The 27462-nt window shown below is 34.2% G+C and overlaps 1 protein-coding gene across 4 annotated transcripts in view; it reads right to left on the reverse strand.

Moving 5' to 3' along the window:
- Nucleotides 1-27462, reverse strand: part of gus (splA/ryanodine receptor domain and SOCS box containing gustavus) — a 243094-nt gene that overhangs the window by 48136 nt on the left and 167496 nt on the right. The window contains exon 1 of one of the 4 annotated variants that reach the window (XM_023159059.2): nt 3108-3434. The exons of the other annotated variants lie outside the window; for them this stretch is intronic. Coding sequence (XP_023014827.1) covers nt 3108-3145 — 38 coding nt within the window. The 5' untranslated portion in view covers nt 3146-3434. Of the gene's footprint in view, nt 1-3107; nt 3435-27462 lie in introns of those variants that run through there. 4 annotated transcript variants of the gene reach the window in all.

Consider the following 27462-nt stretch of genomic DNA (forward strand, 5'->3'; position numbering starts at 1 on the left):
AATAATCTACAAATACTTCAACATTTTCTTTCTTCTCTTAGATTTTTTTCATTTTTCACAGAACACATGACAAGCAGGAAACAAAAATAGGCATTTTCTTAACACTAATCTCATCAGAAAATACTTTTAAAGTAAATCATTTTCAAATCGCCATTATGACCAAATTTTGTTAAGTGGTTAACGAACATTCAGTGATAGCATACTATATTTTTTGAAGTGCCATCGTCTACAATTCCGTAATGAATTAGTAATATTAAGCAGCTGTACAAATTTTATTCGTAGCAGGAAAAACCAACTCTCACACATTCACAACAATATTTTTAAAACTTCCACGAAACGAAAATCTCAGTTTTGAAAGTAACATTCTATGATTCATATTTCCACACGTTGAATCTTACGTTTCATAGTTGCAATTCCAAGAATTGTCTATGAATCAGAAATCGAATTACAAGATACGTTATAAAAATGACTCGTGTGGATTTATTTGAGTACACTCAGGAAAATATTTTAATATCACACATACCATTACCAGCGTATTACGCGTCTCATATACCAACAAACGCATTTTCTATTTATAGTGGCAACATTATCTAGGTAGGCATTGAGAGCCAGATAAGGACATTGAAAAAAATTGTATATATTCTTGCAATTCAACCTAGATATCTGTTCTTTACAGAAATTTTGTCGAAAGGAAATTTCATTCGCACATGCAATATATCTTGAAACTATGGAATTGGGTATTTGAATGGCTGGACACATTCAAGGTCCTCAGAGAATTGTGAAAGGCTCTGAAATAATTGTGACAGGAATTAATATGCTCGACAAACAATAAAATTTCGTCGACCCGCTAATAGTTTTGTCATATAAATGGATAGGTCTGTTTTGGAACATGGGAATGTTTTCTATCATTGTTTCACAAAATGTTGGAGCAATAAAGGCGAAATATCAAGTAAAAGTTCACCTTCATTTACTTTGTCAACTCCTACACTCTTTGTTTCGAATAAAACTGCTAGTATACGAGGTCCGGCTGTTAAATAACGAACCTGCGCGTCTAGAGGGTGAAAAAAACGAGTAGTGCGTTGGGTATTTGGAGATCTTCTCTATTCACGTACCAAAACACGTTTTCGTCACTATTGTAGTACTTGTGCAGTAGCGGTTTGAAACGAACGTGTTATTTTCTCGTACCGAAAACCATGTGTGACGAATCTCGTGCGCGTGTTTTTGAGTGGCAGAGAGAGCAAGGATGTCCAAATCAAAAGAAAAGGCAATGCTGATAATGTTTTTTACATTAACGGTATCGTGATGACTGAATGGGTTCCAGAGGGTCAGACTGTCAACCAGACTAACTATTCGTCAGTTTTGGCAACACTGCGAGAACGACCCGAGTTGTGGAATAACAACTCGTGGATTTTGCAGCAGAACAACGCAACTGCCCATAATGTGCTATCTATGAAGAGGTATTTTGCCGATAAACGCACTCCAGTGCTCGAACAAGCGCCGTACTCGCCAGATTTGGCACCGTGCGACTTTTTTTCCGAAGATGAAATCTGCTTTGGAAGGGACCCGGTAAGCGGTAAAGCAAAAAACGGCAGAGCTCCTGAAGGCACTCATCAAAGAAGACTTCCAGCACTGCTTCAGCATATCGTTGAAAGGTCCTTCAGATTAGGTATATATGATTCGAATTTTTCAAACCATTCCTTGGAATGCAACCCGAATCTAAACGATATGGAAATTTTGCACTATGCAGGCAAGGGTTGGAAACTCGATTGGCAGGAATAATAAATAGTAGAATTCATAAACATAAGAATAGCGGATATTATCTACTGAATGACCAAATTTACCTGGTATACTCGCTGGTTTTCAGCCTACCCACATTGTCACCGTTAAAAACATCCAGGTAATGAAGTCATTAAGGGCTGTCTGTTTTTACCTACTGTAGTTGTACAGGTATACAGGCTGATTCACGGTGGATGGCACATTAGACGTTTCTGGTGAACCAGACAACGGATCACTTTGAAAATTTAATGGAGGGCATATTCGGACATTCTCTAGCCAACTAAAATATTTTCGACAATGCGGTGTTGCCGCTTCTATTAGAAGGCAGTAGCAACTTTGATTTTTCAAATGGAACACTCTGTATATAATATTATTTTTGGAATCTCCAACAATTGCCCGACAACTTTTCCTGATATTTCCCTATACCTATCTGTTACCATTTTCGAAATAAAAATTAATTTCAATTTTTTTCTACGAAAATCATGACTTCTAAAAATGCCGATATCTTTTAGTTAAGAAGTACTATGATATCGAAATTTGGTTTGGAGTTAGGTGATACTTGGACACTTCCTACACGTCAGCCTAATCTCCGTTACTTCCATACAGGGTGGTAAAAAAATACAGTTTTTTCGTTTGCTTGAAAAAGTTGCTGAAATTTGATTATTTTAAATGGAACACCCTGTATATTATTGAAAATTCGGAAAGCTGCTGAAATTTGCTTTCTTTCTATGTATATCATACCTATACCTAACTAGTCAAGTTTCGGACTTATGAACATTTATTTGTGAAAATGTCCCTTCAGAATGGTATTTCCATTCGGTATTTGGTACTTTGGCACCATACATATGGTAGACCGATATTAATATTATTATGTGTAACGTTAATATTTTCTTTGCTGGATCACAGCTTTCTACCAGTATCCAGAAATACTCCTAAACAGGATCATCATGAAAGTACAATGTAGAGAAAATGAAACAAACCACTTGATTAAAAGCCACAGTAGCCATGAAAACTTGAAATTTGTTATGAATCGTAGGCCAGTTGAATAGTATATAAATCGATGGGAATGAGGTCCTAGCAACATACAAAAAAAGCAATGCTTGAATGAGTATTATCGTTTTCTGTAACCGTTACTCAGTTTAACGAAAATATTTCCCAACCAGCATATAGAAATATACAGCTGGTACCTACTTGCACAACATCTACCTACCTAGTTTATAAATTCTAGTCAGGCAGGTATTCGTATAACCCATATCTACCTACCCATATGAGAGAATGTTTCTCGGAAACCAAACCGAAAACCTCCGTTCGAAAATAAAAAAGGTGCTTACTTTTTTCGTTTTATTTCAGTCTCCATTTTCACGGGCATTTTTTCTCCTTTGTCCAGCAGCGATACCTCCAGGTGAGCGGAAAAACTGTTGAATTTCAAAAATGCACCAACCGTCACTAACCGCACTCGAAAGAATCATACGAGGTGCCCGCAATACGTACTTCAATTGGTACGGAAACGTCAAAAAACGAACAAAACACATACACACGAAAAACAAACGGTTGACATTTGGCGCCAAATGTTTCTTTGTTTGCGGCACGTGCACCAGCAACTTTATCGTCGCGTAGTTTTAACGTTCACAGCCGACTGACTACCTCGAGTCGAAACTTTCGACTGCGGTGACGGCGATGTGTGTAGTGGAAACAGTCGACGGTTTAACTCCACACTCTCGGTTCAGCGGAATTGAATACGAGGGTCGTACGATATTTCGCATAATTAATCGAAGCATGTGAGTGTTTGTTTCCGGTATCGAACAAAACGGGAAAAAGTATAGGCAAATAAGAGAAAAAGGGGCGGAAGATGAATGGGAACGGAATTACAAATAGTTTTTCTCAAAATCTTACCGTTTACTTCGACAGCGGGGACTCTTGCACCAACATCTGTTATGCGGAATCCAAAATCCGTCGCGGGAATCACCTCGGAAGTTTTTTGGAGGAAACTTCACGAAACCTACCCTGTAGAGAAGATGTTAGATACAATGGTTTTTATATTCATAAAAGCCATGAACTCCTCCAAATATGCATTCATTACAAACATCTAACAATAATTGCACATTATTTTGATTTTTATTCACAAATTTGTTCATAAACAATCATCGCGGAAAAATTCTCATCTCATATGACATATTTACCTATAATCGACCCGAAAATTCAAAAATAATCTATCAAATCAACACTAAACCAAAATAAATATTGACAATAATGCCTTCAAATGTGGAATAATTTTCAAAGGGGTAGATCAGAAGGTGATGAAATTGATGAAAAAGTTTGGATGATGACCAAAAATTTAAGAAATGTATGTGTCACACCTGTACAATGAATAACATTGTAATTTCCTGATCATGAGGAAGCTTCATTTGAAATTTGACGACTTTATCAATTCCTGTTTCGATAGAAATGAAAAATATCGTCATAATTATAGTGATAATGATGTGAATCGCATCATCTGTGAAATTCAACTTATTTTGTCCAGAATAACTCCGAAAGTGGGATTAGATCTGAAAATATTCAAAAGAATATTGTAAAACCCATCCACTTCCTTTTGTCACTATATAATGTAACTTCATAAAATATATATTTTTGAAAAGGTCATTCAACACAAGAGCTGAAGAGTCCCGGGCTTAAGAAAAAAAAACGCGTTATTTTTGTTCAAAATTTATTCATCACCGTAATCTCTATCAAAAGCGACACAATCATCAGCGGCTCTCTAACATTTAAATAGCACTTTTGTAAAACGATTTATCTTTTGCCCCAAAATACTTTTAGAAATCACCTCTTCATTCGAGCAAAATTTGTTACCGGTGAGAAATTTTTCAGGCCTGCGAACAGCCAGTAGTCGCTGGGAGCCAAATCTGGCGAATACGGTGGACGTCGGAGCAATTCGAAGTTCAATTCATGTAGTTTTGCTATCGTTTCAATTGACTTGTGATACGGTGTGTTGTCTTGATGGAATAATTTTTTTTCTTTGCCATATGCGGTCGTTTTTTTGCCATTTCGGCTTTTAAACGCCCCAATAACGCTATATAATATTCACTGTTGATGATATTTGCCTTCTCAATACCGAGACCATAACCTTGCCAGCCGATTGTTGGGTTTTCGGACGCTTTGGACGAGGTTAACCAATTGCTCTCCACTCAGATGACGATCGTTTTGATTCCAGAGTGAAGTAGATGCAGGTTTCATCTATTGTCACATATGGACCAAAAATTCCGGTTTGTTATGTTTAAACATGACCAAACAGTGCTCAGAATCATCAAGACGTTCTTGTTTCTGGTCAACAGTGAGCTCGCGCGGCACCCACTTTGATCAGAGCTTTCTCATAGTCAAATGTTCGTGCAATATAAAGCCAACTCGTTCTTTTGATAACTATACAATGTCAGTTAATTCACGCAACTTCACTTTTCAATCATTCAAAACGATTTTGTGGATTTTTTGTTTTCTGGTGTTAACTGCCTCATTTGGAAGTCCACTGCGTTTTGCATCATCCGTCCCATCAAGAAGCAGTGTAAAATTAAAAAACGAAATTGTTTTTGATCCATTGTTATGAAAATAACAAAAGTAGGGACACTTTTAGCACAATAACACACAAATATATGAGTAGAATTTCATGAAATTTCAACAGCTTTCTTTTGAAGATTATTATTAACTGAAAAAGTGGTGAATCCATCAAGACTAGTGGCATCTATGTGTTAGGTCCGATACTTTTCAGCCCAGGTAGTATTTCTGAGTAATAAATTCTTATATTGAGAAAATATTTCATCGTCCTCTTTATAATATAATAACCAATTTTGTTATTTGAATGTTGAATCAAAGCAATTCCAGAAGTTCAAATTTATAGTTAGATTTATGTACGAATGCGCAATAAAATTACGTGGCTGGAGGTAACACATCATCCTATTCACGCAAAGACCCTCGTAAAATAAATGAATGAATGGATATTAGCTTTCATTGTCTTCGGCAATAACGAAACTCAGGAAATATTGCTCTTACTTTCAGTTGCAACTTAAGTAATATAAAGGATATGATTCCAAAAATATACATTCACCGATGAAAAAAAACCATTACAACAGAAATGTGGAAACTACATATAAATAGAGCAATTAAATGGTGCTTAGAAAAAATTAGTTTGAAATGAGGTTTTCAATGAATAAATCGAAAGAGAAATTTTAGCAAGTTATGGTCCTATGATAAAAACATTTAATTTAAAATAACTGGAATTTTGTAAAAACGGAAGGTACTTATCAAGTACGTGTCGAACGATGAAAACTATAAATGTGCGAACGAAGACTCAATAACAACAATGGATGGAGATATTCACGACATCTCAGAAACATTCAGATAAAGAAGTACGGCGAGGTAACCCTGTACATGTCTAGAAATCCACAGACTTGACATGAAACAAGTACAAAAGAGTGGAAAATTCAAAATTTGTGAATTGAAGGGGTTTTATTTTTAGGAGTGATTAATTTTTGGGAAAGAAAGTTTTTGGCTTTCTACTACTCCATCTTGATACAAAAAAATATGGGAATCTTCCAAAGAAAAGAAGTAATCAATTTGAAAATAAGTAACCCTATACATGGATGTGTAGATCATGCAAAGAAGCAACTTTCATACACAAACTGTGTGTACCAATATTTAATAATTTTCATAAAAAAGACAACCTGCAGAGCTAAATGAGTTTAAGAATGTTGTAAAATTGATTTTTGTGTCTGGGGAATAATGGGGACTTGGAAGGAATGAACGAATAAAACAGCTTTTAAGGAACGAAAACCTGAATGAACTCCTTATTGCTCATAAATTCATCGAAGAAAATCAATTCGGATTTCAGGCTAAAAAGAACACCCAAGATGCAATTTTTTCCTTCCTGTATGATATACTCAGATATAAATGCCGGAGATGTAGCTGCAGCAGTATTTTGTGACCTAAAAAAGGCTTTTGACTGTGTAGACCACAAAATACTTTTGCGGAAACTACATTGCTACGGCTGTGAGGGAGTTACTTTGGATTGGTTCGAATCATACCTAACTGGGCGCAGTCAAGTCGTAAAAAGTGATATAACTTCAAAATATATTAATATAGATTATAGACTGCCACAAGGATCGGTTTTGGGACCCACTCTTTTTCTTGTATATATCAATGATTTACTGTGTATAAATACTTCTGGAAAAATTACCTTATTTGCTGACGACACCACCATTTTATGGCATAGTAAAACTGTTGAAGATTTGAATAGTAAGATAAGCAGATATATTAATGTAATCAAGTCTTGGTGCGACTCGAATCTTCTCTCTTTTAATATAAAAAAAACAAATATATTAACTTTCAAATGAACTTTAGAAGATATGCCTCTAGAAAATGAGAAGACTGAAAATAAAGACTGCACAAAATTTTTGGGCCTATATATTGACAGTCAATTGAAGTTTGAAGCACACGTCAACCAATTGAAGAATAAAATCTCCTCAGGGTGCTACGCAATGAGAATTATTTCAAGGGAACTTGGTACTGCCATGGCTATGAACGCATATTATGCATTAATTGAATCTCAACTGAGATATGCCATTCCTTTCTGGGGAGTATGTAACTCTACTCTGCTAGATTCAGTACTTAAACTGCAAAAGAGAGCCATTAGATATGTGTTCAAACTAGGACCGCGCAATTCATGTAGGCAGTTATTTGCAGAAAAAAATATATTGACAGTTGTGGCTCTCTTTGTAATGGAAACTGCGTGTCTTATACACAAACATAGGTCAAAATTTGAATATATTTCTTCGTGTCATAGCACTCGCCTAAAATCTAAAAATAATTTTAAATTACCATTGCCTTCTTCATCCCTAGTAAAGGACTCCATTTTTTATAACGGTGTTAAAATGTATAATCACTTACCGTCTCATTCTAGAAATAGCTACGATAGTATTGACAGCTTCAGAAAATACACAAAAAAACTTCTCGCGAGCAGACCCTATTATAGTTTGCAAGGATTTTACAATGACAACTTCCAGTGAAATTGTAATTTATTGCGGGTACTGTATAGCATACTCGATTAGACTGTTAAATTATAAGTCGTAAAATTGACAAAATGTTCAAATAACATTTCATGATTGATATTTTATTTATTCATTGACACTTATTCTATTGAATAAAATGTATAATTGATAAATGTATATGTTTATATACTGCTTGTTTATATAACAATTTTATTTTTATTCTATTTTATTTATATTTTACATAATTGTGTGTATTTTGCCTAAATTTTTTTTTCTGTACGTGTATATTCTACTTTGTCAACAAAACAAGAGTTTTTTCGACAATAAAGTATATTTTGATTGATTGATTGATTGATTGTGTCCTCTAACTAAGAAGGCCTGGCTGGTCGGCCATGTGGGTACATTATATTGGATTTCTAGATTTGTTCACCTGTCAATACAGTTACTTTAGAAGTTCTAACGACGACAGCACCAAAAGAAGCGAACGTTGAAACACCATATTATCATCAACGGGGGTTTACTAATTTCAAACCTAAACGATCACAGAAACAGAAATTCACCCCCTCCACCTTGCAGGCGGCCAACGCCCAATTTGCCGCCGGCGTCGCGATTTCAGGAACAATACGATTGAAAAATACGCGGTGCAACTTGCTGAAAGCTTCATTTGGTATGTAGGTAACTCCAATGATACAATGCAATTTGAATAATAACTCTATTATTCGCAATTAAATAACTCATTCATATTATAGAGAAATAACCGTCGTCTGGCTTTCCATTATAATTCATAAATGCGTCACACTCCCAGAACGACTGGATAAACAGGTATTTTGTTAAACGAATTTAAACGGTTTATTAGGTGATGAAAATCCCCTGAATTGGTTCAAATATAACTGTTAGAAGAAAAGACGTCAATATTTTGTCGGCAGGAAGAAGGTGAGCCCACGAATAACTAGAAAAGTAAAGTAAAGTAAAAGTAAAAAAGTTGCTGAGGTATGTATAGTTTTCTGGTTCGGAACAGTTTTCCAAGCTTTTGAGAAGCAGCCTTTGCAATTCTAGCCTTTGGTATTCCAAGACATATTGCTGTCCATTTTAACCCCCAACAAACCTATCGAAGAAAAAAGTCGATTCTTTACGACAATATAGGATATTCAGGACAGTGGTTGGAAACCGATATGCCCCCCAGACACTATCAGAAGGCGAAAAAACCACAAAAAAATACCATGGTTACTGTATGGTGTCCAGCGGCTGGTGTGATTCACTAGAACTATCCGCAACTGGGCCAAACCATCCTATAGTGAGGAAATCGACGAAATGTACCGAATATTGCGTCTGTAACAGCACTGGTCAACAGTATAAGTAAGATCCTGCTTCATGACAACACCCGTCCGCACGTTTCACAAATCACCGCCCGAAAATTAAATGAATTGAGCGTCGAAATTCCGCCCAACCCACCATACTTCCAAGACCTCTAGCCTCTAGTGTTCATCTCGAACACTTCTATAACTTTATCACCGGTAGAACTTTCGCCAATTAGAACCAGGTAAAAACGGCCGTCGTCGATTTCATCGAATCCCGAGCATGCAATTTTAATGCTGACGAAATTAATCGACCTGTGTACGTAGGCAAACGTGCAGTGATTCAAATGACGCTCCTTTCGATTAAATTGATCAATTACTCACTGAGCTATACGAAACAACCTATTATAACTTTTTATTCATTGTTTATCTCGCAAACTGGCGTCGATTCCATCTCTAATGAGTGTTACAAACGTACAGAAAAGCTAGCATCGAATTCAATACTGATTTATTCCCAGAAAAAAATATTCATTTCAAATGTATCCAGTCTCACCTTCTACCCTATCAGTATTCAAAGAGACTAATCATCATCACTTTTTATTATTATCAGTATACTAAGTCATAAAAGTATTTTTGTCAGCAGGTAATCCCATCACGTTCTGTCTTTTGAAGAATTAGTACGTTAATACAATCTTTGCTAGAATTTCTATATTCATCTACTATATTGTGTAGCATTCCTGTGAATGATGTCTGATTCAATTCCAAAATGAATGTTTGGAGTACAAACTGAATAGGAAAGAGTGTGTTTTGTAGAATTCGATGTTCACATTTAATAAAGTAGTTGTTTCGGAGGGCTTTTTCTTTTAGTGTATGTCTATAAGTAACTTCTATGCATGATCTAAACACCTCTGTAAATAGTTTATTTCAAATTAATTGCGTTCTCCCTTCCTTCAGAAGCTTCTCATAATTTTTCATATAAAGATGGAATGTGAAATCAAGTAGCTTTTTTTCTCAGAAACTCATCTCTCCTGAAATTAAAACCTTTTCGATTTGCAAGATTGTATTAAGAATCAATAAATCTATAGGATATTATGAGTATTAAAAGATTTGTATTGACACTTTTAGGGTCATACCTACTGTACAGCGGTCCACTAGACTAGAAGAGATTAAAACTTATCTTCTAGATCCTCCAATAGTTCGTTGGGTTCGACTAAACTAATTAGACCTGCCCAAATCGAATGACCTGTTCATCAGTTAGTTGAATGAGAAGTGTCTTGGTGTTCTGTTTGTATATGAATTGTTAACGTGTATGATGGAGGACATACTAAAAACGTGAGACCTTCCCGAAGGTGTTATAAAAATGTCATCGGTAAGTCAAATGATTCAAGTTCTCCCATCTCTTGCATATATATCTCAAAAAATTATCCAAGCTCTCATAGAAAAAAATGGTATTTCCATTTCAGTGAATGATTAAATTGAATGCGTATTTCACTAACGTGTTCAATGAATGTGATGAAGGTAAAAAAATATTTTAATTAGTTTACATTTTGATTATATTATTTGGAGAAAGATAAACGGTGAAGTGAGCGGTCAGAACAAATATTATACAGGGTGTAACATAAGAATGAAATATTCAACTGACGTATTCCTGAGACAATCTTAAGGAAACAAGTCTATATAAACTTGTGTCCGGAAATGCTTCGTTTCGGAGATACAGGGTGTTGAAATTGTATTTTTTTGCGTTTTTTATGAATAACTTTTGCAAAAAATAAGTTATTCGCAGGAAAATTGATACCCAGAGTTTTTTTAACGTGAAAAATTATAATTTTGTAAATAATTTTTATGTATAATCTAGAAGGCGCTGCGTACGCTGTCATTATCTATTTTAAATTGCTCCAACTTTTTTGACAGTGAATTTTTGGCACTCCCCATGAGAAGACCTAATTTCCACACCATTTCCAAGTAAAAAAGTTACACTTCCTCAACAACGCTGGAGGTGAGAAAGCGTTGTTGAGAAAGTGTACCTTTTTTACTTGGAAAAGCTGTGAGAATTTGGTTTTTTCATGAAAAGTACCAAAAGTATATTGTCAAAAAAGTTAGGCAATTTGAAATAAATAATGACAGAGTACGCAGCGCCTCCTAGATGTTACATAAAAACTAATATAAAATTATGATTTTCCAAGTCAAAAAAACCTCGCTTACCAAATTTCGTGCAAATAAATTTTTTGCAAAAGTTATTTTTGAAAAACGAACAAAAAATCAATTTCAACACCCTCTGTATCTCCGAAACGAAGCATTTCCGGACACAAGATTATAAAGACTTCTTTCTCTACAATTGTCTCAGGAATACATCACTTGAATATTCCCACGAACTTGAGTTACACCCTGTATAGGTTTTTTTCCATAATTAAAATTCCATATTCAAAGTAATTAAAATATAAATGGTTTTCATTCACATATTTGTCCTACATTCATACAGACGTAAAAATAAAGAACTGATAAAATTTGAAGACCATGTTTTGAAGCAGTTCATTTGGAATCGCCTTCATTAGTTTCTGACACAGCTAGCTGGTCTAACATTCAACATTTTCGCGAAGGTCTTATCGTTTCTACCTTGCCGTGCCGAGCTCGGCTCGAACCGAGCTTTGAGCCAAATCAAGCCGGTCCGCGCTTTTGTTATTCATTATTTTCCATATATTGAGAAAATACTAGAAAGCTGAATTTTTCAAAAGTCCACTTTCTAGGGGACGAAAAAGAACCTTCACATGTCATATTCGTCATTCTTTCCGTTAAAAACATGAACTTGGTAATGAGCCTCTTTGCTGGATATAAAACTACTCTTTCATTGGGGTTGAATTGCTACCTCAAAGAGAACGAGAAGTGAGCTAGACCTTCCCGCGGTAGGCTACTCCTACCAATTCCAAAATTAGAAACACGAAAATCGGTATCAAAAAATTTTTTACTCGGATAGAAAAGGAAACATCGATACCGAAGATTGTGAACTGAATAGCTGGAAATTGTACGATTTTTAAGGAGACACAAAAAGCGTTTCGATAAATTAAGTTGTCGTTGTATACACTTCAGTGCTGTCAAAAAGGTATTGATAATTTATAATAAAAAAAATACATAAACTACAAATGATTTGTTTGACGAAACAAGAATTCTAGAGCTTTCACAAAAATAAACATATTCTGCAATAAACAAAACTAAGCTCTAATACATGCAATAAAACTCTAGATATATCACGAACAAATCTCAAGTTAAGTTTAACAACAATAGGACATATATCCTATGAAAAAAATTTTTTTTATAAATTGTCAGATATACAGTGTCACCATTGAAGTGCGCACCATATGGGAAACTTATTTTTTGAAGTTCAACTTCGGCACTTGTTTGTGCTTTAAATTTAACTTAAAATGATGCGGCCAACTGCGAAAAAATTGAAAAAGTGCATTTCTAGATCGAATTTAACAAAAAGTTACTTGAAAAAGTTGTGTCTACGGCAATTGTATATCCATATGCCAAATTTTATGCAACTAGGATAAAGTTACCGTTTTGCTTATTTTTGACAGATATCCCCTTTATTTTAAAAAACAAGTTCGGTTAATTGTCATCAATTCATGTATACATAACAAATTCATCATGGAGTTTAACTTTTCTAATACATTTTTTACTTATACGGACATTTTTAGAGAGAAATTAAAAATGTGCTATAAAAATTTCAACATGACTGGTGCAAAGTTTCAATCACTTGGCTATTTTCTTAAACAACAGAACCGAACCGAACTTTCGGTCGGACACTAACTGCTTTAATCATCCAACCACGGAGTTTGGCAAAAATTGAGAACACTTTGATGACTGAGAATACCTGATCCTGGGTTTTTTATAAAGCTACTCGTATCTCTAGGGGGTGAAAAGAGATCAGGATCCTCTCACGATTCAAAAAAGCTCGAAACGGGTCGAAAGCTCGGCTTGGCTCGTGACCCTCCGGTTTTGGCTCGAATAAATGCGGCTGGGCTCGTGAGAAATCAGGCGACTCGGCTTGATTTCGAGCAACCTGTGGTCCAAAAGTTGAGATGTTCAGAATATACACTTATATAATTTCTTATTATCAAAATGGACCCAGAAGTATAACCTCAAATATCAGCAATGTTATTAAAAAAAAGCACTCTGTATAAAAACAACTCGATCAAAACAGTTCACTATCCATATCGTTTTCATTATCGTTCAACGGTAATGAGGAACGTTTAATATCGAAAGCTCATAAAGCGTCGCGTCGCACCATTCTAAATAATTAATTTATAATAATAGTAGTGACTGCCTCCCCATTATCGGACCACATGGCCGCATACACAAAGAGATACGTTATTACAACAGATAATGGGATTGCGATAAAGTTCACCTGTCAGAATCGAAGAGGAGTGTGTCGGAAATTGTGTTATCATTAAAATGTTGGGTAAACGTAGCGAGCGAAAGGGAAAAACAAGATCGTATCGAAAGTGTCGAAATCATGCAACAATATATTTGCAGACGTCTTCAGCTTCTTTGTCTCTCCGGATATCTGGCTGGACAACAACATGAAGATACGCTGTCTCTAAACAAGTTAACATCATCAGGAGATGAAGAACACCAAATTTATACATATATGGTTTGTTGAAAAAATAAGTGAATTTTCATTCTTCTCACCAACAAACTGAGCATGCTCAACAGCTAAGACGAGTGTACTTAACATAAAAAACTCTCTTATCGAATTTAGGTAACCCGCGAAACATTCACCTTATTTTTTTAACAGACCTCGTATGCATTATTACCTCAGGAAGAGGGGGTCATCAAACAGGTATATCTTCGTTGAAATATCTTATGTGTGTCAACTTAAAAGTCACCTTATCACTTTGCACATTTAACATCTAACCCTGCGTAGGTTGCGCTCGATCTCTCAGATGTATGACGCATGTGTTTACAAATTATATCTGTAATTCGCCGAATTTTAAACTGTGCTTCTTGCTATCTTGCTATATGTGTTTCTTCTATGCATTCATGTGGCTAACGTTAGTAGGTCTCTGCAGTGTGACTTGTAAACAGCTGATTCCTAACCTCTTGTTGTATTTACATCTGACAGATACTGCGCGACCTTTTGTGTGACACTATTTGACGTCTGAAAATATGGATTCTAAGAGATTATTTGATCTTACAAACCCTGATGATGTTGAATATTTGACACAGTTTGCGTTTCAAGATAATGAAGAACTCATAAACAATGAAATTCTGGACGAAAGTGATTGTGATGAAGATGATATAATTGAAACTGAAATTCTTCATTCGGACATTGAAAGTGGTAGTGAAGTTGAGTTCAATGAAGACTGCTATGCAGGATACTATTTAGGGAAAGACAATACAAAGTGGGGAAAACACGTACCCACGAAAGTCAAAAAAAGAATGCCGCATAACATCCTTACAAAAATACCTGGAGTAATTGGGTCCGCCAAAGGTATAAAAACTGTTCTCGATTCCTGGAAGTGCTTTTTTTCTGACGAAATGATAGATCTCATATTGAATTCTACTAATCTGAGTATACAGACCATACAACCGAATTATAGTCGTGAAAGAGATGTAAAATTAACTGATTCAATTGAAATGAAAGCTTTCTTTGGTCTCTTGTACCTAGCAGGTATTTTGAGAAGTGGCAGACAGTCTTTAGAAGATTTATGGTCAACAGACGGCATGGGTGTTGAGTTGTTCAGAACAACTATGTCTCTTAGAAGGTTCAAACTTTTGTACAGATGTTGTAGATTCGACGATAAACGTACAAGAGTTGAAAGAAAAAAAATTGACAAGTTGGCTCCCATTCGAGATTTCTTCGACCTTTTTGTGAACAACTGCAAAGCATGTTATTCCGTCAGCCAAAATGTCACGATAGATGAAAAACTTGAGGGTTTTAGAGGAAAATGTTCTTTCAGACAGTACATTCCCTCAAAACCCAATAAGTATGGAATAAAAATATTTGCCCTAGTAGCTTCCAAATTATTTTATACCTTCAACCTAGAAGTGTATGTCGGCAAGCAACCTGAGGGACCCTTTGAAGTTAGTAATACACCTACTGACTTGGTACTGCGCCTTGCTGAACCTATCTATGACACCGGAAGAAATATCACCGGAGACAATTGGTTTACCAACCTAGAGCTCGTAGAAAAACTAAAGAATAAAAATCTTTCATATTTTGGCACAATAAGAAAAAACAAAAGACAGATTCCATCAATATTTTTAAACGTCAAAGAAAGAGTACTACATTCATCTATGTTTGGATTCAGTAAAACAGCCACTTTGGTATCTTAGGGGCCAAAAAAAGGCAAAAATGTATTACTTTTATCATCGTTGCATTTTGACGATAATATTGATGAAGGCACAGGGGATCAACATAAACCTGAAATAATCACATATTATAATGCCACAAAATCAGGAGTTGATACTGTAGATCAGCTATGTGCCACATATAACTGTGCACGAAATACAAGAAGATGGCCAATGGTAATCTTCTTTTCTATGATGAATATTGCAGTCATCAACGGAATGATAGTTTTTGCTGATAATAAAAATGCCTTTGCAAATAGGAGGGAATATCTAAAGATGCTAGTTCACAGTTTAGTTGCAGAACATCTTGGACGTAGGGAACAAATAAAAAGTCTTCCAACACATCTACAACAGGCACTCAACAAGTATAATCCTGTTTCAGAAAAAAATCATTCTCCACAAAAAGTAGATAACATCAGAAAAACCTGCAGACCGTGCTATTCAAAAAGTAAAACAAGAAGACTGACAAAGTACAGATGCCGCAAATGTGAAGATTATTTTTGTTTAGAACAAGCCACAATGCTCTGTCAAAAATGTTTCGATGAGGACACTAATCAAAGTTCAAATTCTGACTGAAACGATTATTTCTGATTTTTGTTATGTTTTTCTATTCAAGCATTATTCATCACATGTTATGTTAAACGTATATGGTGTTCTACCTTAAATCATGTTTTTATTTTATTATAAGGTTAAGGTTTGCTTTTATGTTTATATAAGAATTTATTAATTTATGTTGACTTTTTCTAATTCAATAAAAGTACCTCATATTTGTTTTTGTTTTCATTAATACGACAGTAGTTCGATAGAATATCATTTTTAAGTTCATACATCTGTGAGATACCGCGCGACCCCCTATGATTCACAACAACACGCGACCTACGCAGGGTTAAAATAACCGAAAAAACAATATTTCTATTGAAAAATGGCTACATATGTCCAAAATTGTGTTGGCAGATCTTAACTTTAACTATCCAGGTCAAATTGATCTCCTTTTGAGCGCAAATATATTTCCAAAAAATATTTTACGAAATAAAAATGAGGAACCGGACGCTTTGGAAACAGTATTTGGTTATGTTGTAATGGGGTTTAACGGTGACGCTTCGCTTTCACCAAATTCATTTTTATTTGTAAAATCGATTATACCTACATATACAATATTAAAATATTTTGGCAGCTTGACAGATTTCCTTTCCGAGACTCACCTCCTGTATTTTCCCGAAGTAGATTCTTGCAATCAGGAGTTTTTTAGCCCTTGAAAATCGTTTACAAAAAAAAACCACTTGTATATATAAAGAGTATTGTTCATTTATAAGAGAATACTCAGACCTACAATCTCATGTTGCGAACAAAAAAGTGAATCGCTATTTTTTTCCAAATTATTTATTTCGCCGTGTGAACTCTAGACTGTTTGGTAACTTTGGTAAACTTTCCGTTTTCTTGTGGAATCCAGTGAAGTTGAAGAAATAACACTTTTTAGCCTTTTTAGAAGCAGGAATTTGTGCCACAACTATTACAGTCCACTCTTGTTTCATTATTTTTTCGAGTATTCGAAGACGCGACAAATTAAAGCAAATAATTTCATTATTACGTATTATTGATTATCAATAATGATATCCACTTTCCCAGTTCAGTATCTAAAGTGAACTCAATTATAATTGTTTATATAAGGAAGTATTCAACATTTGGTTGGTGAGTAAAGAGATGTTTTTTTTTACCGCATATAAAACTCGCCCAAAGCCTTACTATGAGATAGCTTCTCAGGAGTGTATGATACTACGAGTACAACTTGTCCAAAGGAGGAAGTGGGAAGAGCTTTCTGTATTACGATATGATCCCGCCCACTAGATGTGCATTGGTGAACGCGTTACGTTGTAAAAGTAATCTCAAGGTGTATAGGTCGGTAGTACAATGTGCAAGATTGCACATCTTGACAAGCCTTAGATTCCATCCTCTCTGTCAGATTCCATCCTCCCTGTCAGCTGTCAAATCAAGTCTCCTAGATTTGACAGCTGTTCGAGTCGCGGCTTTGTCAAAATCTCGCAATAGATTTGCAGATATAAATTAGAAGAACGAGTCTATCAGAAATGACTAATTTTTTCGGATATTATTATTTTATTGAACAGAAATCATTTTCATTTATTTTTTATACTTCATATGGAAAGTAAAAAATACAACATTCAACGGAGATGCCATACAATGTAATAAATTACATATTATAGTTCACAAGTACCATTCGATTCAGTAGAAAAAAAAAATTTGTTTTTTCAGGATATCTCAAACTAATGCAGATATTTAAAATTTGAAAAAACATCCTTGAAGAGCGAAAAATTTATTACTTTTTCAAAAAACTATAGCACCAACATTCAAATATGGGAAAAATAGCAATAAGAAATTTGTTGAACTACTGAATATCAATTTTAAAGAATGAAAAAAAATTGATAAAAAATGGGTACTGAATGGGCAGTTGAAAAAACAATAATACTCCAGCAGAAAAGGTTTATTGCAATTTTCTTTCGAATTATCCTTTTTTTATGGATATTTTCCCCAAATTGATAATTTACATAAAACCTTGATAATTTTCAATATTGAACCCTGATTTTTTTTCCATTTTCGAGCTTATTCTTGAAAGACTTCATGGAAAAAATTAACAATTGAAGATATTGAAAAATTAAAAACAAAAACAAAGCACTATACTATTCATTTTTCCAAATATTCCGATTTGTTCGTTTTCTTATTAATAAAAGCCACCTTAATTTTTCACCTTTTTATTTTCATTGCTTAGAAATTCTGAAAAACAAATGCATTGTTCATGAGACAATTGATTAACAGTAATGGTTCTGAAAAAGAAAACCTATCTTGAAAAATATTTACAGCTGAAAAAGGCATTCATTAATCATCTATTTAACTTTTCCTCTAAATATCAATATTCAGGAACCATTTTCATGAAAAATCATTTTCTTTTTTATTTTGTTTTTCTCTATTTACTTATCAAACAAATCATTGTAAACATACACTGTGTCCGTAAAGTATGGAACAAATTCATTTTTAGCTAAACAGGTCATTTTAAGAAATATTCCTGAAACACGTCGATTTTTGATGTTAATTTACCGTATTTTAAAATAATAATCTAATATACAGGGTGAATTACGTTCGAGTAATGACGTCACCGTCTTTTTTTTTTAATGGAACACCCCCATTTTGTCTCAATTTTCGGATTACTCTAGTTAAGCTGATTCCAAAAATGTATCACATATTGATTCCAATTGGTACAGGGTGGACAAAAATACAGTAGTTGTGTGTGTGTTAATAAAGTAACATTCTTTATTAGGTAAATTAACAATATTATCAAAAATACTTATTGTCTAGCGGAAATTGGTTTAAATGTAACACCCCGTAGTTTGCTACATGTTTAGATTAATAAAAATGAGCTGTTTCCAAACATGTTTGGTACTTGTGGTCTAGCAGACAGAATATGAAAGAAATTATTTATTATCTACATGTCTAGTTTTTTGTGAAATATCATTATTTGTTTAGTAATTTATTGATGTTCAGTGACAGTTTAGTACTACAATATTTTTGGTATTCGTGAATATTCGAATGATTGCTTAGATTTAATTGGAAGTAGAAATGGAGTTAAGTGTAAAACAAATAATTGAAATACTTATGATGATTGAGTATGGAGACAGATCGCGAACTCAGATGGAAGTGTGCAATTTGTTTAATGATAAATATCCAGAAAGACCTATAACGCGTTCAACAGTCAGTAAGCTGGAAACAAAATTTCGAGAAACTGGTACGGTTGCAAATGTACGCAAATCAGGTCGTCCCCCTGCAAATGCTGTTACAGCATTAGATGTTTTACTGAGTTTTGAAGAAGATGCGCACACTTCTGTTCGTAAAGTTAGTCGCGAAATCGGTGTTGGCAAAACAACGGTACACAAACTATTGAAGCTTGAAAAATGGCATCCTTATAAAATCAAACTTGTGCAAGAATTAAACGAAGATGATCCCGATAGACCAATTTTGCGAAGAAATGATGGATAAATGTCACCGAGACCCTCTCTTGATACAAAACATTATTTTTTCTGATGAGTCCACTTTCACGTTAAATGATGAGGTTAACCGTTAGAATTGTAGATACTGGGCAAAAGAATACCTCCACTGGATGCGTGAGCATCATACACAATACCCTCAAAAGGTAAATGTATGGGCTGGAATTGTACGAAATCGAATCATTGGACCCTACTTTATCGAACGTAATTTAAACGGGGCAAAGTACCTTGAGTTTTTAAGGGGGTATCTCGTACCTACTTTACGTAATTTATTTCCCAGCAGACGTAATCCTGGAGGTTTTGATGAAAGTTTATGGTTTCAACAGGATGGTGCACCTCCACATTATGCTGTAGATGTTAGAAGGTACGTAGATGAAATTTTTCCGAACAGGTGGATTGGTAGACGTGGACCCACTGAATGGCCAGCGAGGTCACCAGATTTAAATCCTTTGGATCATTTTCTGTGGGGCCATCTGAAGAATGTTATTTATAAAACGAAACCAGCAAATATTGAAGATGTACAAGTGAAAATTCGAACAGAAATAAACAATATTACGCAAGAAACCATACAGAAGGTTCAACGAGAATTTGTACACCGTTTGGGTTACTGTCAAATACAGCAAGGGCTGCAGTTCGAACATTTAATATAAAGTCATGTATTCCAGCATATTCTGTCCGCTAGACAATAAGTATTTTTGATAATATTGTTAATTTACGTAATAAAGAATGTTACGCGTTACTTTATTAGCACACACACAACTACTGTATTTTTGTCCACCCTTTACCAATTGGAATCAACATGTGATACATTTTTGGAATCAGCTCAGCTAGAGTAATCAAAAAATTGAGACAAAATGGGGGTGTTCCATTTAAAAAAAATGACGGTGACGTCATTACTCGAACGTAATTCACCCTGTATATTGGATTATTATTTTTAAATATGGTAAATTAACATCAAAAATCGACGTGTTTCAGGATTATTTCTTAAAATGACCTGTTTAGCTAAAAATGAATTTGTTCCATACTTTACGGACACAGTGTATAGAATTTCATGTTATATTTTTTATGGGTAAAAATTATTATCTGCTGAGAACAACTAGAGAAATTTGTTTGGTGCCTTATCACCACCCTTCTATAATGTCAAAAGCAGTCGTAGACGAAACCAGGAGGAAGATTTAGTAGCTCTACATAAGCCATGATTAGGTAGAGTAGCATGAATAGGTAGGTAGGAAAAGTTATGACAGAGAAATTGATGACAATGAAGTTACGTCTTCCCTCTCTCTTATTTTTAATGGTCGTTGCTTCCCATTTGACCAGGCTTCTTCTATTAATAGTCAACAGGGGCTTCGCCAGGAGGCGCAGCGGTCTTGCCTTTTGCAATGCTGCCACCCTATTTACTGTATAACCCTTTTTTTGTTAAAAAAAACTAAAAAATAATTACATAAAGTTCTCCCCTCCTTCGGGAGACCTTTTCGTTTTTTCTCTCACATACACTTTTCATTTGTTAAAAACCTCATGACCTCATCGAATCTGTCGACATCCAGCCTGGTTAATGGCATAGGGGGCCGCCAGTCCTCTAAATTGGTCATTCACTTCGATATTCATAAGATAGTGCATTCCATACTTTATTCCGAGTTTTATTCATTTCTAACTGAAGCAATGCTCATCTTCTCGTAGATTATTGTCATATGAATCATACATACTATAATCATGTACTATCTGAATCATAGTTACGCCTTCTCTCTCTTTCTCTCTACTTTTTTTAATGGCCGTTGCTTCCCTTTTGACCAGGCTTCTTCTGTTAATAGTTAACAGGGACTTCGCCGGAAGGCGCAGCGGTAATGCTTTTGCAATGCTGCCACCCTATTTACTTTATAATCCTTTTGTGTTGAAAAAATTAATAAATAATTATATAAAGTTCTCCTCCCTTCGAAAGACCTTTTGGTTTTTTCTTTCACATACACTTTTTATTCGTTAAAATTATTTTTGAACTGAATACCTCATCGAATCCGTCGACATCCAGTCTGGTTTAATAGCCGTTGCTTCCCATTTGACCAGGCTTCTTCTGGTCTTGCCTTTTGCAATGCTGCCACCCTATTTACTTTATAATGCTTTTTTGTTGAAAAACTTATAAATAATTATATAAACTTCCCCTCTCTTTCGAAAGAATTTCTGATTTTTTCGTTCACATACATTTTTCGTATGTTGAAATAATATTTGAAATGTTGCCCTCATCGAATCCGTCGACATCCAGCCTCGTTAATGGCATATGGGGCTGCCAGTCCTCTCAATTTGTCCTTTTCTTCGATATTCATATGGAGACTTTATTTACTTTAACTACACCTCTCTTATGGACTCCACTCCGACCACAACATTCAGGTACCATCATCGGTCGTTATTGGCACAACCGTCCTTTGTTGTGGTCGGAGAGGAAGTTCCAGTTACGTCTTGGAAACACGATGAAAATTTTGCCAACGACCTACCTACCCATTACCAAACCAACGCTGAACCAGTTGTGCTACAGATCTTTCTATCAGACAAATGCAAAAATTTTGAATAGATGGGTAAGCATCAAATCTTAGACACACTAACCCGTGTAAACAAACATCATTGAAAATTAATGAAGAGATCAAATGAGAAACGCGGCAGAATATAAAATGAAAGACTTGGTGAAGTCATTCATTTAAGATGCGTTTGATACCTGAAGCATAAAAATAATGTAACTGTATCTTCCCAAAATAAACATTTCACAGATGACGGTCATATTCACATAATCTGAGTATAATTTTATTGCAATCATTAAATGACGGTCTTCAATTAACGTCAGTTTGGATTTGAAAATGCTTGATAAAGCTTATGTTTTCATGCGTATGAAAACGTTTTATAAAACGCTTTATAAAAACGTTTTATAAAACGCTTTCATACTTATGAGAATGCTTGATAAAGCTCACGTTTTCATATACACATATATGTTTATTTCCAATTATCAAATACTCTAAGATACCAAAACTAATACATTCATGAAGAAAAAAAACGACAGTACTCGATAAGTGACTTAACACTGGTTCCGAGATATTGATTGACATAGCTTCCGTTTTTATTTGTATGAAAACGCTTGATAGAGCTTACATTTCAATACATATGGAAACGCTTGATAAAACGTTTCCATACGTATGAAAAGTTTGATTTAAGATTACGTTTTCATACGTATGAAAACGATTGGTGAAGCTTACTTTTTCATATACAAATACACGTTCATTCTCAATTATCAAATACTCAAAGATACCAAAATTATTACATTTATGGAAATAAAAAACCACGGTACTCGATAAGTGGCTTAACACTTAAAGCTAACGTTTTCATACGTATGAAAACGATTGGTAAAGCTTACGTTTTCATATACAAATACACGTTCATTCTCAATTACCAAATACTCTAAGATACCAAAATTATTACATTTATGGAAATAAAAACCACGGTACTCGATAAGTGGCTTAACACTTAAAGCTAATGTTTTCATACGTATGGAAACGATTGATTTAGCTTACGTTTCAATACTACCTATGGAAACGTTTACATACTTAAAAAAGGTTACGTTTTCATACTCATGATAACGCTTGCAAAAGCGGAAAACGTAAGCTTATACTACTAAATTCTATTCTCGTTTCTACCTTATCTCTCCAACCTTCATGATAGATATAACAACAACTTTCATCGTGAAACACTACAAACACTTTGCTTCTCAACTTGTAGCTACGGATTAACTCTCAACAATTTGCTGAATGAGTTTCTCTTAAATATCGTAAAGAAAAAATCAGGTACCTATATTTAGAAATTAGTTAAGGTAATCTTCCGAAACTACCTGGGTATATGATAAAGTATATATAATATTTGAATAAACAATCTTTAGAATATTGCTCAGAATAACTTTCCCAATTGGAAAAGGATCTAAAGTTTTCAATAACCAAATATCAAGGTACCGAGGTTTATTTATAAAAAGTATATATTCATGAAGAACCTCCAGGAAACTTGGAAGTCAACTAATAATATTGTTGAAATGTATTTTTCAAATTATCCTCCAAGTCGAATCAAGGATATCTTTATCTATAAAGTCCTTCGATTTAATGAATATTTTTCCAATTTTTGCTTTCTATATTTCAAGCGGGACGGAATTAAGTATATCGTTCAAACATTACGTATGAGATTTACACAAATAATCAGTTTTGTGCGACTTCATTTACAAGACGTTTCGACCTGTCAAGGTCACATCAATGTTGATATGCTGAACCTAACTGTCCTACAAAGAACCAGCCTGAAATGGGAGGCGATGACATGTTGAAGCTTGTCTCTACCCTAGTTCATCTTTGCTAAATTCGAGGATAGATTCTTTTGCTGATCCCAAAGATGGCATCTTCGTAGAGAAGTCAAATTAGGTTATTCATTTGATGAATACATGCCTCTAAATTCCATCAAAGAGAAAATTCAAGGAAACATGGATTCATTAGTCTTCCCTACAAAAAAATGTTCTGCTAGTGTTATTGATGGTTTAAGCATCTGAATAAATATCTTTTAACCAGTCAGAAATGCCTTACATGAATATATGTTTATTTCCAATTATCAAATACTCTAAGATACCAAAACTAATACATTCATGAAGATAAAAAACGACAGTACTCGATAAGTGACTTAACACTGGTTCCAAAATATTGATTGATCTAGCTTGATAGATAGAGCTTGATAGAGCTTACATTTTAATACATATGGAAACGCTTGATAAAACGTTTCCATACGTATAAAAATGATTGATAAAACTTACGTTTTCATACGTATGAAAACGATTGGTAAAGCTTACGTTTTCATATACACATACACGTTTATTCTCAATTATCAAATACTCTAAGATACCAAAATTATTACATTTATGGAAATAAAAAACTACGGTACTCGATACTTAGTTCATCTTTGTTATATTCGAGGATAGATTATTTTGCTGATCCCAAAGATGGCATCTCCATAGAGAAGTCAAATTAGGTTATTCATTTGATGAATACATGCCTCTAAATTCCATCACAGAAAAATTCAAGGAAACATGGATTTATTAGTCTTCTCTACAAAAAAATGTTCTGTTAGTGTTATTGATGGTTTAAGCACCTGAATAAATATCTTTCAACCAGTCAGAAATGCCTTACACGAATAAAAAAAAAGTGTAAATGAAGTCGGACCTGTATTGTAATACATAGCTGAATTCGTTATTACAATTGTTACAAAATTTAATGAAAAAAATTATTCCGTATTTGAAAACTTGAAGTTGTTGATGAAATCTGATGAACGATGTTGGGATAAATTACAAAATTGTAATACATTATTTACGTCATTCTAAATTCTCAAGCAACCTGACAAGAACTTTATTTGAAGATACATTTTCAAATCATCAGCATACAACGGAAATTTGGCATTATTAAAACATTGTTTATTGTTATCAATGTATATGATGAAGGTATCACAAGGGTCCCATCAAAGGATGGGACCCTTGTGATACTCCAGAAGGTGTTGGATGTAGAATTAAGAAGAAGAACAACAGGTTAGCCATAAATAACAGTACGTGATAAAACACTTTTTTTCCGTCGTCATGGTTATGTTATCAGTTGTAATTGTTATTGTTGTAATTATTTTTGGGTAATCCTTGGAGATATTCTGGTGTATAGGCCGAATAGTTTACCTTCGATAGTACAAAATAATTCCATAACTCTCGCTGGAAACTATCCCCATAATAACCTAAACTACACAATGGAGAATATCCGAAACACATCGATGCAACCACAGTCGTTGATCAGTCTTTCAAAAAACCACCATCAGCAGCAACTCAATTGAAACTACGAGCACACAATGATTTACAAAAAAAACATTTCTTAGTCAGATAAACAAGAAAACAAGCATCCCTCCCTCGTGACGCTTCCAAGTAGACTGAAGTTACAAGGGATGGTGCAGCTTTACGTATTACATTCACTACTGGAGTACTGGCAAAAAGACAGCGCTTCAAATCCAAAGTGGAAGGAAATGTAGGCGGTGTGCAGACAATTTTCTAATAGATGTGCCGAAGCCTTCGAAAAATGTAAAAAGTGAAAGAAAATAGTAGTAGTAGGATGAAACCCATTGGAAAAGGAAGAAAATTTGACAAAAATGAAAGAAAAAACAAACTAATCGCGATTTGAAATTAGAAAGTGGAAGGGGGTGAGTTTTCAAGGGGAAAAAAACGGTTTGACGCGATTTCGGGCAAAACTACAACCCCTATGGAAAACAGTTGAATGGCAAAGCTGTAAGTAATTGAAAGATCTACAACTCCTGTATATCCACACTTTTTTCACATAACCTCAAAATGTATGTGAAAAATTCAAGTAACCGATTTTTTGATTTTTTATTTTAATTTACTACAAATTTTTTCCTCTTCACCAAATCTGGTGAAAACTTACCTTCTTATGACCCAAACACATTGCAATGTTTTGGGTCTGAAATCTCTACTTTCTGATGGTGTAACAAAATAAACATTACGATTGCAAATTTTCTCAGAAAATGCAAAAAAACGAAAAAACTCGAATACATTTTTTTTCATCATTGTGTAAAATTGATTGATGAGAAGATTCTGATGCTAATTAAGACCTCGATAGAAATTGCCAGAGATACTAATAAAACTGTCATAGTTGTGGGTAAAGTTACTTTTGATACTCTTGAATCAAATGAATTCAAGTAATCATGACATTCATTTTCTCAAGCCAGGTTCTGGAAATGTAAGATATTTTTTTGACGTCTGATAGTTTCAAATATGAATCCTTTGAAAATATCGTTGCATTTTTGCATTGATTTTCTGATTGCGACACATCTGGATTTGCCCCAAAAGGAAAGAAGACCATGGTAAATTGGACGATGAAAATTTATCAAAATTGGCCAATATTTAAAAAAAAATCTAACAAAGAAGATATTCTATTTATAAAGGCAAAAATGACAATATAACAATGAATCAATTTTCTACTGTATATACTTACAGTTACTTACATACAGTTAACATACTTCGGATTCGGATTTTGTTTATTGAACAACTGTGTTGTAATAATAAAGTACCTACAATTCTTCCAAAAAAATCAATTATCGATACTTGTCCTGCAGCAGAATTTATCTATTGTGAAGAAAATAATAGAACATAATAGTCATGATCATAAATGTAGATGTATAAGAAAAATATCGAAAAATACGTTTATTATGTCACTAATATCACATTGCGAGCATTGTATTTTCAGTGTTTCATTATAAACAAGCAAGTACAGTGATTCTTAATGGAAATAATGCATAATGGAAAACCAATTTGTTTTCACTAGTCCACTCTGTATATAACATTGTTCTCAATCGAAAAAAGTTGTTTCCTATAAATTATTTTTTTCTAGCCTGTATATGAATTCTTATCTAGATATCTTCGTGATAAAAGATTACTTCTTTTCATCTTTTATTCGAAAGTTCGCCATCTTTATATCTTGATAAGAGTTAACACAAAGATAAAAAGATTTTTTTCATAAAAAATAAGCTTTCGTAAACATACTCTCTTTTCAATAATAAACAACCAAAACTGAAATGACAACCATTTCAATTGTTGGTCCTATCCTGTCATTGTCATTAGACACTTAACCTTCATTTAGCATATGCCAAAAAAATTAATAAATAAAAACCCGAAACACTACTCATCAAAAAAGGAACAGTAAATTATTCAATAAATTTTGTATATTATCATCATAATACACCCACCAGGAGATGATCAACCACTAAATATTGACGTAGAAGCATATATAAATAGCATCTACTGAGGAGGTCACAGACTTCTTTAAACCACATGCGAAGTATACGCATCTGGATTCACTTAGAATTTCAATGTTCCATCAATCCAATAAATAATATCACAAGATACGAGAGCAC

Source organism: Leptinotarsa decemlineata, unplaced genomic scaffold (assembly GCF_025532065.1).
Source record: "Leptinotarsa decemlineata unplaced genomic scaffold, Ldec_3_MD MMD2_tig00001393_RagTag_RagTag, whole genome shotgun sequence".
Lineage (NCBI taxonomy): Eukaryota > Metazoa > Arthropoda > Insecta > Coleoptera > Chrysomelidae > Leptinotarsa > Leptinotarsa decemlineata.